Source organism: Tachypleus tridentatus, chromosome 9 (genome assembly GCF_004210375.1).
Source record: "Tachypleus tridentatus isolate NWPU-2018 chromosome 9, ASM421037v1, whole genome shotgun sequence".
Lineage (NCBI taxonomy): Eukaryota > Metazoa > Arthropoda > Merostomata > Xiphosura > Limulidae > Tachypleus > Tachypleus tridentatus.
In genome coordinates this window covers 128,920,320-128,936,217 of record NC_134833.1, presented here as the reverse complement: position 1 = coordinate 128,936,217, position 15,898 = coordinate 128,920,320, and the positions used below count along the sequence as shown (strand labels likewise).

At 34.1% G+C, this 15,898-nt stretch overlaps 1 protein-coding gene across 1 annotated transcript; it reads right to left on the bottom strand.

Annotated features, from left to right (window-relative positions):
- Nucleotides 1-4,851: 4,851 nt before the first annotated feature.
- On the bottom strand, nucleotides 4,852-7,225 carry LOC143227248 (uncharacterized). The gene is made up of 2 exons (XM_076458717.1): nucleotides 6,916-7,225; nucleotides 4,852-5,696 (listed from the first exon to the last, which is right to left on the bottom strand). The coding sequence occupies exons 1-2, from the start codon at nucleotides 6,998-7,000 to the stop codon at nucleotides 5,008-5,010; spliced, it is 774 nt and encodes a 257-aa protein (XP_076314832.1). The 5' UTR covers nucleotides 7,001-7,225; the 3' UTR covers nucleotides 4,852-5,007.
- Nucleotides 7,226-15,898: the final 8,673 nt, after the last annotated feature.

Here is a 15,898-nt window from a genome sequence, read left to right as displayed (position 1 = left end):
ATAATAATATGTTTAGTCTAGTAAAACAAGACTGTATAATAATATGTTTAGTTTAGTAAAACAAGACTATAATAATATGTTTAGTCTAGTAAAACAAGACTGTATAATAATATGTTTAGTGTAGTAAAACAAGACTGTATAATAATATGTTTAGTCTAGTAAATCAAGACTGTATAATAATATGTTTAGTCTAGTAAAACAAGACTGTATAATAATATGTTTAGTGTTTAGTAAAACAAGACTGTATAATAATATGTTTAGTCTAGTAAAACAAGACTGTATAATAATATGTTTAGTCTAGTAAAACAAGACTGTATAATAATATGTTTAGTCTAGTAAAACAAGACTGTATAATAATATGTTTAGTGTAGTAAAACAAGACTGTATAATAATATGTTTAGTGTAGTAAAACAAGACTGTATAATAATATGTTTAGTCTAGTAAAACAAGACTGTATAATAATATGTTTAGTGTAGTAAAACAAGACTGTATAATAATATGTTTAGTCTAGTAAAACAAGACTGTATAATAATATGTTTAGTCTAGTAAAACAAGACTGTATAATAATATGTTTAGTCTAGTAAAACAAGACTGTATAATAATATGTTTAGTCTAGTAAAACAAGACTGTATAATAATATGTTTAGTCTAGTAAAACAAGACTGTATAATAATATGTTTAGTCTAGTAAAACAAGACTGTATAATAATATGTTTAGTCTAGTAAAACAAGACTGTATAATAATATGTTTAGTCTAGTAAAACAAGACTGTATAATAATATGTTTAGTTACTCTTTTTATCTGTGCGACAGTTAATTCGTTATTGTTGTTATTGTTTTTAATCTTTCTAATTTAACAAATCATTGTTTTTGCATAATTTTTCCAATGTATTAACAAACGCACATATCAAACTAACTGTTTCAAGACTTCTGTGATGTTTGATTTAAGCAAAAACCTTGAATATTTACCAAGAAGAAAAGACGTTGGGTAGTAATTTGTATTGCAATCAACTGCAACATGACGGGAAAAACATCTTCATTGTAAATTGTTTCAAAAAATAAGCAGAACCCACCAGGAATAAAGACCTTCTTTTGATTCAAGCACAGCCCATCAAGAATTAACATATTTTTAAACAATACGTTATAGTCAAATATAGCTTCAAGAATTAAGATATTTTTAAACAATATCGTATAGTCAAACATTCCATGAAAATCAAATACCCTGTTTGTATGTCTCACATACAACCACAGTTCATAAAGGATAACAATTCTGTTGAAAAAGCGTCATATAATTAAGTAAATAAATATCCCTCTTTAAACATGTGTTGTAATAAAACACAATTCACAAGGAACAAAGATACTTCTTGAAGAAGAAACAAATGGAATCGGAGACATCCCGCACATAATAAATGTTATTTTTGAAAAACGTTTTACACTGAAGTAGAACCAACCAAGAATAAAGGTTCTGTTTACTGAATGTCTTTAAAATCAACAGCAAATCAACCCACAAGAAATAAATATGTTACTTTAAACAAATCTTGCAATCAAACTCAATCCATTAGAAATAAAGATCTTCTTTAAAAAATATATCATACATCCAAACTCAATTCAAAAATAATGAAGCAGCCATTTAAAACATAAATTTCACACTCAAGCACAACCCAGAAGTAGTAACGATGTTTGAAAAACGTCTTACGAACAAACCTAGACCACAAGAAGTGACGTTTTAAACATCTCTTACAATGAAGCACAACCAAACAAAAGTAAAGGTTTTATTTGTAGAATGTCTTACGAATAAATTTAGACCACAGAGTAACGTCAAAAGAAAGAAAGAAAAAAGTGATGTCTTTTGAAAATTTTCTTAAATCCGAGTACATTTCACAGAGATTATTAATCCTGGTTGAAACTACCGGAAATTAAGATTTTGCTTAATTTGTTTGTTGTTTACCTGAAAATGACCTGAAAAAATTGAAACGTTGTTCCCTGTTTTATTTTGTTAAAAGTATGCCAACGAATTTACAATGTTAAAAACTAGGTTTCAATACCCATGGTGGGCAGAGCACAGATAGCCCATTGTGCAGCTTTGTGTTTAACTACAAACAAACAAAAATCATTGTTTATTATCAAATACAAAGCTACACAAAGGGCTATCTGTGCTCTGCCTGCCACGGGCACCGAAACCAAGCTTCTATTGATATATGTCCACAGACAAACCGTTGGGCTACTGGTGAGCATCCTGTTTTGAAATATGTGTTTGCAACTACAAGGAATAAAGATCCTGTTTGAAATATGACTTATAATCAATCACAGCTCATAAGGAAAATAGATCCTGCAACCAAGAACAACGTAAAAATATAAATATTATTTTAAAATTGACTTACAATTAGGTACAGCTCATCAAAGATTAAAATCCTGATTGGAATTTGTATTATGGTCAGGTACAACCCACAAGGAATAAAAAATTCGTCGCACCAAAATTGAAGATCATATTTGATAAATGAATTTGCGATTGATTATGAATCAAGTTTCTGCTATAAAAATATACTACAATCAAACACGTGCCGCTAAATGTACATATACTGTTTTAAAATGTGCAGGACTAGATAGGAGTTTTCACCTGATGATAATGTAGTCGTCACACAATTCAATGAAATTACAAATAACAATCAAAACCTAAGCTAAATTCAACGTTTGATAAAAATAGATAAAAACAGCATGTTATTTTTGTCGTAAGCTCCACATTTATCGTGCGAAATCCGTCAGAAATTAAAAACTCAATAAACTTGTAAACAAAAATTAATCGAATATCAAATGGAACTGAATATGTAATAAATGTATTGATAAAAAGATGTGTATTACTAACCTATATGTGAATACGGTAGTGTATAAATCGACCTAACCAAAATAAACTTAACACTTAAAACTTGGAATAAATGAACATAAGAGAAAAGTTAACGATATTAAAATTTAAATTTTCCCTGGAATAGACAAATGTTTAGGCAATATGAGGATCACGGGTTCGAATCCCCGTCACACCAAGCACGCTTGCACTTTCAGTCCTGGGGGCATTATAATGTGACACTTACTCTCACTATTCGTTGGTAAAAAAAACAAAACCCAAAGAGTTGGCGATGAATGGTGATGACCAGCTGCGTTCCTTCTAGTCTTGTCCGCAATGGCCAGGTGGTTAAGGCACTCGACTCGTAATCTGAGGGATGCGAGTTCGAATCTCCGTCACACCAAACAGGCTCGTCCTTTCAGCCGTGGGTGCGTTATAATGTGACGGTCAATCCCACTGTTCGCTGGTAAAAGAGTAGCCCAAGAGTTGGCGGTGGGTGGTGATGACTAGAGGGAAGGCAGCTAGTCATCGCCACCTCTTTGGCTTTTTTTTTTTACCAACGAATAGTGAGAGTAAGTGTCACATTATAACGCCCCTTATGGCTGAAAGGGAGAGCATGTTTGGTGGAACGGGGATTCGAACCCGCATCCCTCGGATTACGAGTCGAACGCCTTAACCCTCCTGGCCATGCCAGGCCGTACTATATTTGCAGAACACACAAGCCATACCACTTAGTGGTAAAAATACTGTTATTTTAGTTTAGCCGAGTAGCATGATGAACAGAAATGTGAAAAAATATATAGGAATAATGAAACACGCACGAAAAAAAATAATTATTATTATATCTAAATAAAGATGAAGGGTCGTAAGACTGAAAAGTATGCAGATGGCGCTACAGTCTTTAGGTTCAATTCTGTGGTAATATGGATCATGTAATGAATTGTTCCGTATGAATGTTTTATAACCTTGTTTTAATTTTACCCTCCAGAAGGTGAGAAAATTAGCATCAAAAGATGTAAAGCATCTGATTTCAGATTGTTAATGATCTTTCAATAGTTTTCACTTTAAACTATTAATCGTTTTAATTATATAACACACACACATTTACGTCTTTAAAATAAAATTATTTCTCATCACCTCAGAAAACGATTGATAGCGATTTTAACTTGAGCTTACAGTTTGTTATTAACATAACAATTTAAGACTTTAAGATCAAATAATTTCTCGTAACATTAGTCCATACGTTTGTTTGTTTTTGAATATCGCGCATAACTACACGAGGGCGATCTGCACTAGTCGTCACTAATTTAACAGCGTAAGACTAGAGGGAGGGCAGCTAGTCATCACCACCCACCTTTAACTCTTGGGATACTTTTTTACCAACGAATAGTAGGCTTGACCGTCACATTATAACATCCCCCACTGCTAAGAGGGCGAGCATGTGTGACGGAGATTCGAACCGAGTGTTAAGTGTTTAAATCGTTACCATAATTTTGTTTTGTTAAACTATGGTAATCAATGAAAATACAATAATTATTTACATAGCAACATGATAATGACATGTAATTAAGTCTTATAGATCACAATTTCAATATCATACAACGTCTGGTATTGTGAAAAATCGTGAATATGTAAGATTAAAAAAACAAGAACAACATCATATTGTATAGTTTAAATCATAACAATTACTAGACATAGTCTAACGTTATGAGAAATAAAATTATTTTAAAGTGATGAATCAGTGTAATAAACTACACTATAAAGTTTCAGTAATAAATATTACATATCGACTAGGCCCAGCATGGCCAGGTGTTAAGGCTCTGGACTCGTAGTGTGAGGGTCGCGGGCTCAAAAACAAACGAACTAAACACTCAATGGAAGAAAACTTCTTTTACCTTCTAGGGTTTCTTGCGTTTCAACAAGTCGGTTTTAAACATATTTTTTTCTTAAACGAATTTGTTGTCATAGCAGTTTGATATTAACAAAGATTAGGCAAAAAAACACACAAATTCTCTGCAATTCCTTTATTTCAGGAAGTTATTAGCTTATGGACACAGTACCTTGACATAAATATCCTAAACAGAATGTTTTATGAGATTCTAGTATACATTTTCTTCCATTTGTAAACGACAAATATGTTTTGTTAAATTAACGTAACTCCGTTAGGATTTTTAGGCTTCAATTTCTTTTCCATGTTTCGAATGGTCATGGGATCTTCCAAGTCTTGGAGTAAAAGCTGTTCGACCAATTCTAGGTGCGAAAGCACCATGCGAATTAGTTCCTATGTTACCTTCCGACCTACCGACTCGAGGTGTTATTGGATCTCTTCCGATGCGAGGAGTAAAGGCAGATCGCTTATTTTCACCCTCTCCATTGTGAAAGGAACTGGATGGATGAGTAGTCTGACTCCCGATAAGTGGAGTAAATGCTCGGCCCAACCGAGGAGCAGGAACTAGCTGACGTAGGTTCCTATGAAAGTGGTTTTCATATGGACTGAGTCCTTGGTACCATGAATGATAATCTCTATCTTGTGTGTCATCATTAGACGAAACTACAGACCTTTTTTTTCTTCCTAATCTTGGCGTAAACTCAGAAGAGAAGCGCTTAAAAGAAGGGGTGTACAAAAGTTCTTTGTCAAAGGTGTTTTCGATATCATCTACAATGTCATCCTGGGGAAAAGAATATGAGCGACCTATTCGAGGAAATGGAATCAGTCCTTGTCGTTTCACCGTTGACCGACCAACTCGAGGGAAAGGGACCAAACCTTGGCGTTTGTCTTCTGTCCAACTCCAAAAACTCCGACCAACTCGAGGGAAAGGGACTAGGTCTTGACGTTTGTCTTCATCGAAAACGACGAAGCCTGTCGATAGAAACAAAATGAAATATTTTTGTGTATTTTGCTAGCCAAACGTTTCATCATTTCATCAATTGTACGAAAGTAGTTGTAATGAATCAGGCAAGCGTCAATTTACTGTTAAAAATACTTACACAGCGACAATTATCACACATTGTAATTCATTTAAGATTATTCTCCGACTTAGTTAGTTTTGAGAAATGTCCGACTAAAAATTAATGGTTAGCATATCGAACTGCAGTTCTAAAGTTCGAACCACGATGTGCTTATTAACATGCTCTATACTTTCAGCTGTAGAGAATTATACCTGTGCTAATTCCTTCCTGTCATTTTGATAAGAGTAACTATGTAAGTTACCTACTAGCGATGATTAATTGTCCTGTCTTTGGCCAACAGGAGTTCATTAGAGATAGGTTTGTTTAAATCTTCAAGATTTCTAACTTGGTATTTTTAGTCCATGTTTGACATAAGGTGGCCTTCAGGTTGAAAATAACAATACTTGAGAAACACATCTTTGATGTGGACAGTCTTGTATTCTAAAATGTTTCTAACTAAATGGTCAGAGTAATTTCAAAACTTCTCAGCTTTCATGATACTTAATCAGAGTAAACGTTATATATTTGTATTTATGCCATAGCTACTAATGTTCTCTGTCGCTGTATATAATTTTGAATTTTTGACCACAGGGGAATCAGTCAGTCAGGATTACCCTTCAGTTTACCATCCAAGTTAAACGATTGACTGCCACTCTTATAACGCCCCACAGTCTTAAATACGAGGAATGTTTTGTGGTATCGAAATCCTGAACATTACCACACGACCAATCCCCGCTCGTAAATTGTGAGTTACCTTACAGTTTGCTTAAACTTTACTTTATGGAATAGTTTTGTTAAAGAGAAGTGTATTACTAGCATTGTTACCATAAAACAAGTTTGAATGTTTCTAATATTAATACGTTTTTCATAATTTCTTCGACTAACGCAGTAGTTCCCAACCTTTTTTATGCCCCGCACCCCTAAAAAATTTTAATATATTCTCGCACCGCTCACAGTAAATATTTGTTTAAGAATAAAGGTGAAGGTGGCCAAAACAAATGTTATCTCGCACCGCCTGGAACGCTATCTCGCACCCCTGGTTGGGAACCACTGCACTAACAAAAGTATGCTCAAATATGTATGCAACATGGTATAAAATAACGGAAATAAATAAAAACTAAAACAACTACCTTGGGCTGGCCATAGTAATAATACAAAAATACAAGTCTTCATCAGAATAGAGCCAGTTGTTACTGATGGAAACTGTTTCAACATCAGGTGATCTCTTTCAATGTTTAGTCAGCTTTCTTTCAAAGGCGTAAATCTGATGTGTGTTTCAGTTTTCTAGGATGCTTTGGCAAATACCAAACATGAAACCGACAATACAGAAGGTCTTGCGTCTCAAGTGGATTGTGTCGTGAAAGCAAACATGATACGTCAGCTCTATTTATACAACCCTCGCTCTCTTCTGGCCTGATTGGTATCCTGGTACTTTGTGGAGTTCAAGCCTATTGGAAGAGACTTACTTTTTTCATTATCAGAGTTACAAATGAGGATGAATTTTATTCTAGTAATGTTTGCGTGTTTTGTTTTATTTTTCAGTGGCATTAGTTTATGAGAAAAGATTTAGTCCCCAGCAGGAATCTTTTTGGGGCAGACTGTGCTATATTGTGCGGAAAATCCCTCCTGCCAACTGTTTCGAAAACGGGTGGGAAAGGTATAGCGTCTAACCTGATTAAATAATCTTTTATTGGCTTTTACTATCCCAGCGCGAGATTAAACGGATCGACCACTAACGGTGAAACCTCATTACAACAGCCCTTTCTAGGAACAGCATCCTTCCAGAACTGCGAGCTCAAAATGTAGAATCGGAAAAGCAATGTTTCCTGACCACTTAGACACCTCATTCGTCAGACGTCCAAGACCCAATCTGCACCAACTTCACAAAACGCTTTACGCGAACTGCGATGTGCTGTTACCGAGATATATTGCTACACTGGACCTTTGATGTAACAGATCTAGTGCGTTTAGATTTTATTATTACATATTGCAGACCTATGATATGTTTTAGACATAGTAAGGTAGGTAATTTATTATTTAGTGGAATGAACAGATGAATAATATTTTAATCTAAAATTTAAAAGAAATATCTGTAATCAGAAAATCGTTACATTAAATACATTATTACTAATTTAGAGTAACTTGCCCAACAAGATAAATACTCCACATTGTGTCCAAGCTTACTTAAACGAAACTTTAACTTTTTTACGTTTTGACTTAATAAATACGTTCTGTCCAACATTTGCCTCTGAAGAAAGTTATCTTAGTACTACAAAATTATTCACATAATTGTTACGACAGTATTCCTTCACAACTAGTTCACTCATGTTTTCATTCAATAAATGGTTTATTTTGTTAAAATCATCGTCTGTTTCTGTTTCTAAAGTAAAGAGCAAAATATGTTTTGAAAGAAGTTAATATTCTAACAGTTCTGATTTCTTCTGTTGGAATGAACTTTATAGTAAACATGCATTTAAACTATTCTGACTTTTTTTTTAGATACTTTTTTTTGTTTTGAATTTCGCTCAAAGCTACTCGAGGGCTATTTGCACTAGCCGTCCCTAATTTAGCAGTGTAAGACTAGAGGGAAGGCAGCTAGTCATTACCACACCCCGCCAACTCTTGGGCTACTCTTTTACCAATGAATAGTGGGATTGACCATCATATTATAACGTCCCCAACGGCTGGGAGGGCGAGCATGTTTGGTGCCACTGGGATTCGAGCCTGCGACCCTCGGATTACGAGTCGAACGCCTTAGCATACTTGGCCCTGCCGGGCCTGGGAGGGAACAGACTTATCGTGAATTATAGATAGGTACGTGAAATAATTAAACAACTGAATTTCCAACAAGTAACTTATTCGTTTTTATTAAATACAGAGTGAATAATTTAATGAATTATTAGATAGCACTTAATGCTATTAAACATGATTTTAACGTCGTTTTAAAACTATTTCATTCAAACAATGAAGTTAGTCTAACTTAAAAGAGTTCATTTGTTTTGACAGTCTAAAACACGGAATATTTCCACCAACAGATGTCGGGATAGTATAACATTGTGCAGAGAAATTACTGACATTGCTTTGAAATCTGCTCTCTGTATTTGTGTAATTACTTTGTTAATCCAAGAGAAAAATAAATAAATAAATACTGATATAATAATAATATAATTTCGATAAGATACGAACTATAAAATTACTTAAATCTAAATCCTAGACCTAACTTTATTCTGATAAAAAGCATTTTTTATAAAATAATTAGTCAGAGTGACATAATTTTATATAACATCTAAAACGTCTAAAAGTCACAAGAGTGAAGTTGTGGACAAAAAATACTTTGAACAAATAATTAAAGTGTATAAGCGTTTACAGGATACTTTGTCTCTGTTGGATTTTAAAATAACATCTTTTTCTTGCAGTTTCATAAAAAAAATGCCAGAAGTAATATATTAAACAAAAAATAAATAATTAAAGTGTTCTAACTAAGTACCTGTCACTAGATGGCACTAGATCGTTAGCATGAGTAGAGATAAGTGATGACTAGAAACCCCTTGAAGTAAAAATGTTTCTCAGGACGGCCGGTATGGTTATTAACACTTTTACTAATAAAGCAGAGATCAACGCTCACCTTCCTGAGATACATAAGTAGAGATTAGTTTTACCATATATTCTCTAAGACCACAGTGAGTGGTTTCTTTCACCGGTTATACATATGTATCTATACAATACAACTGACACGGTAAATGAAAATGGTGTCACCTAGCAACACACACACCCAACTGAGGTGCTAGTTGCCTGCAGACTCTAAGATGCTTAAATTATTATATTTTCACATCACGATAGCTTTCATTTTTCATGTTAGGATATATTTTAGTAACACCCAACGTCTAAGCCTATATAAAATAAGGTTTTCTAAGTTATCGCTTTTTGTTGTTCTTTTTTACGTTGAATAGGTGCTTGTCATTCGCAATACGTATTAGTAAAAGTCTGTTTTATTTCATGATTCCTGCTCATAGCTATGCAAGAGCATCCTGCGCATAGCTATCCCTATTTTTAAACTGTGAGAGCAAACAGAAGATAACTTTACTAGTTATAATAATACCCAGCATAAAATCTTGGAATATTCTTGTCTGACCGAGGGTGCTGTTTCCACTGTAACGGGATGTGTACCACGGATCCTTCCAATTACATTCTAGACACGCTAACTATAGGCCATACGCAGCCGTTTAGTAAACACAACAAAGATTAAAAGTCCGATTTATTTACATCTTTGTGGGGTTCAATATTGTTTTTCAAACATCTCTATGTGTCAAAGTTTCCTTTTTTGAATGTTCAACTGTTAAAATACATTACACAGAAAATGTATTCTTCACAGTGAAAACGCCCCTAGTGGCTCAGCGGTATATCTGCGCACTTACAACACTAAAAACCAGGTTTCGATACACGTGGCGGGCAGAGCACAGATAGTCCATTGTGTAGCTTTGTGCATAATTGAAAACAACACGATGAAGATAGTTGCTTTCAAAACGAATTGCGATACTTTAATGTAACGTTACATTGCTTTAATGTATATTATAAAAATTCTACATAATTTTGTCAGTTGCGCCTGTTTAAGAGGTAGTTAACATATAGTTGAAAAAATAGTTTCGAATCTTGTCCATGGACTAGATTTATGGAATCTGTCCTTTTGAAAACTGGAATTATTACAGTAATTATTTTGCCCTGATATTATAGGCGGTGCTTTAGATATAGTTCTAAAATTTATGCAAAAACAGTCACATTTTTCGTAACCCAAGCAGTATGTTCACATTCTTATTGATACCACATTTGTTTTACTCTTTAAAAGGTTATATATGATTTGTTACTTTCACATTTTTACTATACGTATTTCAGTCGAACCTGTGCTACTTTGACGTTTTCGATTCTATATTTTGCTTTTGTCTAGGTTTCAAGTTATCAGATCACAATATGCAACAAATTACAGATCTTTAGATTAAAATCAATAGCGTTACACCGTACTTTTCTTTGCAAACGTCTTTATCGTACATTTGTCATTTTCAAAGCGTATCCATTATCCTAACAACTTTCCATAATCCACATAGCATACGAGCTCAGCCGTTCCCTAGAGACCGTTTCAATAGTCCGCCGACAACCTAGACATCCATAGAATTATGTCCGGCAACATGACTAGAATATATTCATATAAAATAGCCTGAATAATCGTTTCGTTCTCCAGCTACATCAGATATACGGCGGTTAAACTGATATGTCGTGGAAGTAGCTTGTGTACATATTACTTATGTCGCTTTTCCAGACGAATACCCTTCTTGGTTATACTGCGTACTGTTTGTTCTCTGGGGACGTGGACGGCGTTTGCCATTGCCCTTTACGTTTGTGAAATTTCACGTATAACAGGATACTACACTTTTTTTACCATGGCTGATGTATGAGTTGTTGCAGGTCTGTTTTCGATAACCCTGAGGATCCAAATTCATATTCCTTTGTCATCCAAAGCCGTTAAATATAAGGAATATTCTACCCTATCTGAGTATATATTTGTGATCCGAATGTATGGATATTTTTCGTTGCGTATTCTTTCAGTTTTTGGTGATATCATACAATGCCCATAACGTTAAATAATGTCAGGTTTCGTTTCGTCAAAACTTTATATTGGTGGCAGCTGACATGTTAATACAACGTGCTCAATCCTATGTAATATTGTAATCTTTATTACTTTTTTTACTGGCTACATCAAAATTTGTAGTGAAAAGAAGAAACATTGTTTGGTTTTGAATTTCACGCAAAGCTACTCGAGAGCTATATGCCCTAGCCGTCCATAATTTAGCAATGTAAGACTAGATGGAAGACAGCTAGTTGCCACCATCCACCGCTAACTCTTGGGCTACTCTTTTACAAACGAATAGTGGGATTAACTGTCACATTATAACGCCGCCAGGGCTGAAAGGGCGAGCGTGTTTGGTGTGACAGAGATTCGAACCCGCGTCCCTGGAATTACGAGTCGAGTACCTTAACCACCTGGCCATGTCGGGCCTTGCAATGAAAAAGCCATAGTAATTAATTCAGACTCTTCGGAAAATTATTTGTCACTAAACAATAAACAAAGATAATATTTTTGATAATCAATACAACCGAAGTATTTATTTTTACATCCCGAATCTCGCTGATTAATAACGTTTTATCGACAAAAACAAAATGTTCGTTTAATGAAAAGCAAATACAAAATATTAGAAAGCACTGAAAGCTAAGAAATGTTAGTATATCAGTATAAAATGTGGAATGTGAAGGTAATTTAATAGCGTTGGTTTGTCTTCCTGCATTTCAAGATCAGCAGGTTTTAGTCGTAAAATTTAAAATACTAAATAACAGTTAAATAACATAAGGGACCATCGCTATATTTCTCCCATCATACTTAAACCATTATTTCACAAAACCACATTTTACTCATAACTTTATGTGCAAAGTACAACTGTTACTGTTATCACGTCATTAAATAATCAAATATATGTGGGCAATAATGGAAATTATTCAAACATAATTCTTACCCTATAAGACATTCACATTGAAAACCATGTCTAATATAATTCTGCACCAAAATGTGTAATCTTTAGACTATATCAAACAAGAATTCCTCTTCAGTTTCAATGCCACATAAATCTGTTTAGGAAAAAATTTCGTTTTTGATTATTGTTTTTTTATTTTGATATTATATTACTCATTTATGAATCTAATTTTCTCTTTTTCTCAAATATAATATGTTTAACTATGCTAACAAAGTAACTTTCTTCTGTCGTTAATCAACTAATGTAAGTAGATTTTGACATTTATTAACTCGGATTGTTGCATCAAACAACTCTGTAACATTCCGATGGTTTCAAAATATGTCATACGAGACACTAATTAGACCTATAATTTATTGAAACTACATTTACTCGTTTTAACTTCAAAAGTTTCTCTGTCTTCTCAATGAACTACATGAGTTGTTAAAAGCAGGTTTTATTACGTCGATATATGAAGTAACGTCCCTTATTTATAAACTACTGTTTCGATTTTTGTTGGAAAACCTCATTAAATAAACAACTTAGCATAAAAAATGTTTTATTAATAATACAAAATAACCGGTCTATTGGCTTTCAGCAATGAGTTCGTCTAATGAATAATTAAAATGATAACCAAACATTTGACACGTGAACATGCGGAACTCGGAACGCCTTTTCGTGTCTCACACCAGTTTAAATTATACAAGTTATGCTAAGCCTAACTGGAGAGTGACATGCAGCTGGTAGTAACTTGCAATGATTATTGGTATCAGAGCATTATTACGTCAGAAATAATTAGTAAAATCGGTCTTACATTATCAGTCGTCTCGCACACACGTTCATAGTTTTTAAGTAACCTGATCTATGCGAAAGAGCTTTCTTGTCGAACTTTTTCAAATGGCGGACAAACCAACGTCAAGCAATGGGCCCAGCAAATTGATCCAATGTATGCAATCTATTATAGTTAGAAATTTGGCTGTTCTAGAGCCAGCTTGATGTTTTCATGCAAATATCTATTAGATATTTCAAACACAAGTTAGCATTAGAAGAAAGAGTTAAACACGATTATTCCAACTATATGTTATACGAAGGGTTTGAATTGATTTCAGTTTCTTGCAAAACTAATTGATTAACGGTTATCTGCGTTAGTCGTCCCTAATATAGCGCTGATAGACTAAAAACGAATGAAAATAATCGACACCACGCAACGCCTATCTTGAGCTACTCTTTTACCAACGAATAGTGAGATTAACCGTCACATTATAACAATCCCACGACTAAAAATACAAATGTGTTCAGTAACAATAATTCAAACCCGCAAATTGCAATTCGAATGCCCTAACCCCCATACCATGCTAGATCATGTTCAAAATACTCTCGAAATTAATAAATTATGCATTAATCATTAAGTAAACTTTAATAATATGCTGAATATTATGAAGTGTAACAGTTATTAATTTTGTCACTTTATGTGGAAAAATAATAGCATAACTAAAAGCCACGTGAAAGGTATTTGAAGGATAAAATTCTTCTCAGTAGAAGGTACTGAGAAACGCTCTTTCCTTGTTTGTATAATATTAACCCGGCATAGTTAGGTAGCTTGTTTGTTTTGTTTTTTGTTTTTGAATTTAAAAAAATTAAAAACAAAACAGAAAAAAAATTGTCCATTATACAAAAACAAGTAGTTTTCTTTTTATTTCTATGAGATGTCAATATTTTACATCTAGCTCCTGTATGTTGCAACTAAGTTATTGTACAATCACCTCAACACTCGTTGTGTTCGCTTTCTCGTGCGTACAAATCACAGCTGAACAGAAAATTTGCCTCAACTGAAATTTCCTGGATTCCTTAAAGAATGACTGACTAGATACGTTACACACATGTGTGAACAAGATCCGTTTCTCACCGATCCATGTTACTGACGGACGAATTTCTCCCGCATAATACCACAAGAATGTTTATCGGATTCCACAAAGCAATTCTGATGAAACCGGTGTGAAGGACACCTCATAAACCATGAGACATTCACTTGTGATCTCAGAGGGTAGAGGCATTGCTATTAGTTATGGTTGCATCACAGCATTTCATATATGTTAGTAATTGTAGTCATATACGAGACTTCCTGTGAAATATGACAATGAGTTGTTACTATGTGTTAAGACAGTGGAATTTTGGGGTGTTTCTTTTTTTTTAAGATTTGTGGTCAGTCAGGCTTGAGAACACTAACTTATGGAAGCGACCCAAGTAGCTCTTTATAAAATTTCATGAAAGCTTAGCGAAGTAAAGCGATCGCTGAACCGAACTTTAGCATCTTAATATTTTATCAATTTCTTAAAATATTCTGTTGGTACATAATAATAGACACTGTTGAGTAAAGCCCAATCATTGTTTCTGACAAAACTCTCCTACGTTTTACTTGATTTTTACAACTTTCTTGTTACAAAACATAGTTTATTACTTGTATAAATTATTTAAATTTTACATAAAAAACAATCAAAATCCAACTAAATTAAGCCCAGGATGTTAACTTTGATTTTGTGTATTAATGTCTTTGAAGGAAAATACACACTCGACTGTGTCTGCTACCTTATTATTTCGCTTACTTAAATCTTAAAGGTGGATTGTTTGACCCTATAGAATTGTAAACAAATATATGCTAAAAGTAGGGGTTAAAAAATGAAAATAACTTTATGATCAGATTTAAAAAAAGGACCAAAGAGAATTTGTGAACATCCTATATAACATAAATAAAAACTCACAGTAAAAAAGTTATTCAAGATAAAATGAAATAGCTTAATCCGGCCCGGCCCGGCATGGCCAAGCGTGTTAAGACGTTCGACTCGTAATCCGAGCGTCGCGGGTTCGAATCCTGGTCGCACCAAACATGCTCGCCCTTTCAGCCGTGGGGGCGTTATAAAGTGAAGTCAATCCATTGGTAAAAAGCCCACCGCTAGTGAAGCGTTATGTCTACGGATTTACAACGCTAAAATCAGGAGTTCGCTTCCCCTCGGTTGGCTCAGCAGATAGCCCGATGTGGCTCTGCTGTAAGAAAACACACGCACACTCGTTGGTAAAAGAGTAGCGCAAGAGTTGGCGGTGGGTGGTGATGAGTAGCTGCCTTCCCTCTAGTCTTACACTGCTAAATTAGGGACGGCTAGCGCAAATAGCCCCAGTGTAGCTTTGCGCGAAATTCAAAAAACAAAAACAAAACAAAAATCTTAATTCGAATATAATGATAAAAGTAAAAGTATTGGTGGGAAGCAATTTGATCTGTGTACACAAGAAAGAAGGTTAAAGGGTTATATTAATAACATAACGAAGACGTTTGGATTTGAGTGAAATAAAGAACAAGTAATACACGCAAAGTATTAAAAGTCATATGAAGAATCCCAGTAAGTACTTTAAGAACGTGTGTAAACTACAGGTATTTTTGTTTGAGCTTGTTGAAAGATAAATTAAATATTCGAGTAGAATTTGGTAGACGATTATAGGTAAATACCTATTTTCAATCTCTTAGTATGAATTGCTGAACCCTTTGTATCATTTTTTCAGTCTCTCT